Below are 5,113 nucleotides of genomic sequence, written 5' to 3' on the forward strand. Positions count from 1 at the left end.
GGCCCGGGGGACGGTGTCGGCCCAGGACACACACTCCACACGGCAAATGCTCCCTGAGAGTTATTATCTGGGCTCCACGGAGCAGCAAGCGTTTCCAGGCAGGACCCCTCAGCGCTTAGGGGCCGACCGGTCGCCGGTTCCACTCCACGGACCCCCCGCTGTGGCTCCACTCGCCCCCAGCAGGAGCCGCGGGCCACGGGGTCTGCTTAATTGACCGCAAATCAAGGAGGAGCATGGGGAGGTTGGGGGTCTGTGTGTTGCCAGCATTTTTTTACACTTCAAACAAACCCGGGGTCACAGATTACACCTTCAGTCACTTATCTCCTCCTCTGGCCAGACTGGAGCTGACACACATTTATTACAAGTGTGCCCCGAGTCGCCTGCCGCTGATTTCAGTGAACTTGTGCCAGAAGCTCACACACACACACACACACACACACACACACACACACACACACACACACACACACACACACACACACAGAGCGGGACAAAAGCAGTCATTACAGATCAAACGCAGGCCCAGCTGTGGTGGCGACACGTGGTCCAGGCCTGAGATAGACAAAGCTCAGTCACACACATATAGTCAAATATGAAGGATGAAGAAGATGCTAGATGTGACATTTTTTTCAAAAGAAATGTCCATTAATCTTTACTCCAAGCTCCTCCCCCTTCGAACCTCCACAAACCTGAGCTGAGGATCGGCAGCAGGACTTTATCTCGGCACCTATGAGGGCCATGATTAACAAGTGAGGAGGTCCTTAGAAGATACCCAAGACCTCGGTCTAATCTGACCATCTGTTGCTTATCTGCTTGCCTTTATTTTTTTAATTTTCACATTTATTTGTGTAAGGGCCACCGCAGCCTGCGAGCAGCAGGGAACCAATCCTCTCTGTGGGGAATGGAGTAGCGGTGGGACCCACCTGGTGAGTGTGTGTTTCCAGCTCAGAATAAACACGGTGTATTTTTTGCACTGTGGTGAATTTAAAGAGGAAACCAGCCCATGTCCAAACGCCGCTTTCTCTCGCTTCAATAAATGAAACTTTTCTACATGAATTAAATCACGTCAGGGTTTGTCTCCACTCAGGAGAAACTGGCACCAACATTTCCTCATTTCATGAAGCATTTGGAGACTTCACTCAACTTATTATAAGTGATTAGAAGACGTGATGCAGAGAGCACCTCCGATCATCAAAGACATTTTGAAGGCAGTGGATTTGCACTTAAATGCTCCGTGCTTTCACCACTAGGAGGCTTTAGACTTTAGTTTGCACTCATCAAGTCTCTTCGCACGTATGTATTTTAAACGCTTGTTTCACAGCTTCTTAAATGAAGTAAAGTCAAATCTATGTCGGCAACAAGTTTAGTTCAGTTAATACGTTTAACAAAATGTGGTTATTTTTCCTAGCTTAAAACTTTTATTTACTATAAAAGTAATGAGTACACTAATAGACGTGTTCATGAGAGATATAAACAGCTGAGTCATATCAAAAATTAAAGATTCATCCGGGTGAAGTTTACTTTGATCTTTTCCAGTCTACTGAAAAAGAAGAAGTCAACTTTCAGACACATAAAAAATTCAAAACTAACTACAATGATCTATTATGACCTATTACTAACTGGATAAACTTTAAAAATGGCTGCTTTGTGAAGCTCACACCCTCTGATATGATGCAGCCTAGATGCATGTACCAACAGGTCCAGTAAAGAGAATATGCAAACGTCTCAGCGTCGGGGAGCAGTTTCCTTCTGTTTTTGTTTCCAACCTGCGTGTTTGTTTGCCCTCTTCTAATGGAAATTAATCCTCAGACTTGAGAAGTGAATTCACACATTCTCTGATATTTTAACCTAATCTTCACTTTGCATTTCACCGTCGATCTAATTGTCTTTCCATTCCTGAGCTCCCTCCCCAAACGTGGAGCATCTCTCTCCTCAATATTTAACACTTTAAAAATGTGTTTTTGCTGTAGTTGCTGAAAGTTTGCACTTTTAACAGCTCTGTAATGGGAGTTTCTGTGATGTAAATCAGGAGAGGTTGCAACGTCCAGACCTGTTCCACACATGACCACCATCCACCATTCGACACCAAACTAGAGCACGGGACGGGTCCGCAGCCTTTAGTTGCACCAACCAAGCTATTTCATTACAACGGACACAAAGAAAACAGCTGATTAGTTGGTAATTGACTGACAGCTCCTGTTCATGAGATGCGTCGTGGTTCAGCCGTGCTAAAAATGTGTTGTTTTATTTACAAACATACGCCGTCCATGAGAAAGATTTGACCTGTCTACCACTGGGAGCGTATTAGGGCTCCTAGTCCTCCAGGAAGAGGTGAGTGAGAGGAGGAGGGGGTGGGCTGAGAGCTGCTTTAGTGAGGGAGGAGGAGGGGGTCGTCCTGGGAGGGACCCAGGGGTGTGGAGGGCCAAGTTTAAAAAGGCAGGCACTCACTCACTCACTCACTCACTCGCTGACTCACTCGCTGACTCTCACACACGGCTTGTTGTCTCCTCCGGTTCCCATCAGCAGAAGCTACAGCTGCCGGGATCCGCTGCCTCTGGCCCCCGGTTGGCCTCAGAAGCGTTGGACCTGTACAGGACTCTGGCGTTTTCCCTCAGGATCTTTCCCACTGCAGCATGGAGGCCAGCACTGGGGAATACACCGACACCTACGAGTACTATGACGACAACGACACGGCGTGCGACTTCTCCGAGTGGGAGCCGTCCTACTCCCTCATCCCCGTCCTCTACATGCTCATCTTCATCCTGGGCCTGTCGGGGAACGGCGTGGTCATCTTCACCGTCTGGAGGTCCAAATCCAAGCGCCGGGCCGCGGACGTCTACATAGGAAACCTGGCGCTGGCCGACCTCACCTTCGTGGTAACCCTACCTCTGTGGGCCGTCTACACTGCGCTGGGCTACCACTGGCCCTTCGGCGTGGCCCTGTGCAAGATCAGCAGCTACGTGGTCCTGGTCAACATGTACGCCAGCGTCTTCTGCCTCACCTGCCTGAGCTTCGACCGCTACCTGGCCATCGTGCACTCGCTGTCCAGCAGCCGGCTGCGCTCGCGCGGCACCATGCTGGCCTCGCTGGGCGCCATCTGGCTGCTGTCCGGCCTGCTGGCGGTGCCCACGCTGCTCTTCCGCACCACCGTCAACGACCAGAACAGCAACCGGACCACGTGCGCCATGGACTTCAGCCTGGTGACCATCAACCAGAGGCACGAGTACCTGTGGATCGCGGGGCTGAGCCTGTCCTCCTCGGCGCTGGGCTTCCTCCTGCCCTTCCTGGCCATGACCATCTTCTACTGCTTCATCGGCTGCACGGTCACGCGCCACTTCAACAACCTGCGCAAGGAGGACCAGAAGAAGAAGCGGCTGCTGAAGATCATCACCACGCTGGTGGTGGTCTTCGCCATCTGCTGGACCCCCTTCCACGTGCTGAAGAGCATGGACGCGCTCTCCTACCTGAACTTGGCCCCGAGCTCCTGCGGCTTCCTGCGCTTCCTGCTGCTGGCCCACCCGTACGCCACCTGCTTGGCCTACGTCAACAGCTGCCTCAACCCGTTCCTCTACGCCTTCTTCGACCTGCGCTTCCGCTCCCAGTGCCTGTGCCTGCTCAACCTGAAGAAGGCCATGCACGGCCAGATGAGCTCCATGTCGTCCACGCTCAGCGCCCAGACTCAGAAGTCAGAGGTCCAGTCTCTGGCCACCAAGGTGTAGAGGGGGGGGGGTCGCGTGTCGGGCTGCGGGACAGTCCCAGCTACCGCCGCTGGAACGCGTGTAAAAATACAACAGACGAACTTCCTGTTGAACTGCCACTGCTCGCCGCCGTCATGAAACCCATTGTATGTTGCACAAACTCCGCAGCGAGACAAGCCGATGCTCTGCGTGTCGTGTGGAGTCAGCTGGCTGAACTCCTCAACTGCTCCAATGCTCAAACTCTCAGAGAATATGTATTTTTCTTTTGGGTTTTCTTGGCTCTGCTCTGCAAAATGTCACAGACGAGGAGGAGGGGGAGTATGAACACACTGTGGGTAATTTTTGGATGGGGGGGGGGGCTGTGAATTGAGTTAAGATGAATTCCCTTTACACTGGATGAAACATAAAGCTGTACAGTATTTTCCTACCATAGCGTTTTTTTTCCTCTGTTCAGATATATTGCTATTTTTGTTTTAGAAGCACTTGTAAAAAAAATGTGTGGGCAGGGAAATCAAAGCATCCTCTTAAAATGTTTGTTTGAAGGTCTGGGCTGCTGGAGTGAGGGAGGGAGGGAGGGCGGGGGTAAGCGGAGAAAAGGTGTTGCAGTTTAATTACATAGTTTGTGGAGAGGAGACGGGGGCAGACGGGCAGATGGCACAAATGTTGTGGGGGAACGGGTGGGCCGGGGTGGAGGGGGTTCACAGTGTAGCCAAGGCACTAAAGGGGACAAAGGAACTTCATACACGTTCCAGTTTGATGTATATGTTTTATTTTTTGACGTCACTGTAACTAACTACTGTATTAAAGCTCTGTTCTATGAACCAGGCATCGCTTAAATTCATTGACTGTGTGTGTGCTCGGAGGCAAACGCCTTTTTAGAGGCGAAAGTCAAGAAGCTTCTCGTCCCGGGTGTAAATATTTGCACATGACAGGGTTCTTAAACTTGTGGTTTCACATGAGTTTCATCACAGCGTCCTGTTATTTCAGTGTTAAGTATCTCCTGAGGGTCAAAGCTTTGTTATGAATCCCTTGCATTTGGTTCACACCTTCAGACTAATAGGCCTCTAATCTCTATTGACTCACAAGCAGCATCCAGACTGTAACTGGATTATGCAAAGCGCCAGTCGTGTATTCACCTCCTCGATGTGTCTATCGGCAGTGCCTTAAACGCTGGATGATCCGCAGATTACTGTGATTTTTGAAAAACTGCATTTATTTAGAAGCAGCAGCCTTCCAATATCAAATGCGAGATGTGCCTTTGGTGACATCCATAAAGCGGTTGAACAACAGCACGGCCGTCCGCACCCCACATGTTCACTGAATAATGGGGTCATTACCAATGAGTGACTCTTCTGAGAGACCCTTTGATTTGACAGTAATGAGTTCTGCTGGACATAATCGCCGCTTGGAGATGG

General features: G+C 50.3%; 1 protein-coding gene across 1 annotated transcript; it reads left to right on the forward strand.

The window, feature by feature from the left end:
- The first annotated feature begins 2,445 nt into the window (after positions 1 to 2,445).
- On the forward strand, positions 2,446 to 4,255 carry aplnra (apelin receptor a). The gene has a single exon (XM_029164082.3). It carries the CDS (start codon positions 2,634 to 2,636, stop codon positions 3,717 to 3,719), a length of 1,086 nt encoding a protein of 361 aa, XP_029019915.1. The 5' UTR covers positions 2,446 to 2,633; the 3' UTR covers positions 3,720 to 4,255.
- Positions 4,256 to 5,113: the final 858 nt, after the last annotated feature.

This window comes from Betta splendens, chromosome 9 (genome assembly GCF_900634795.4).
Source record: "Betta splendens chromosome 9, fBetSpl5.4, whole genome shotgun sequence".
Classification (NCBI taxonomy): domain Eukaryota; kingdom Metazoa; phylum Chordata; class Actinopteri; order Anabantiformes; family Osphronemidae; genus Betta; species Betta splendens.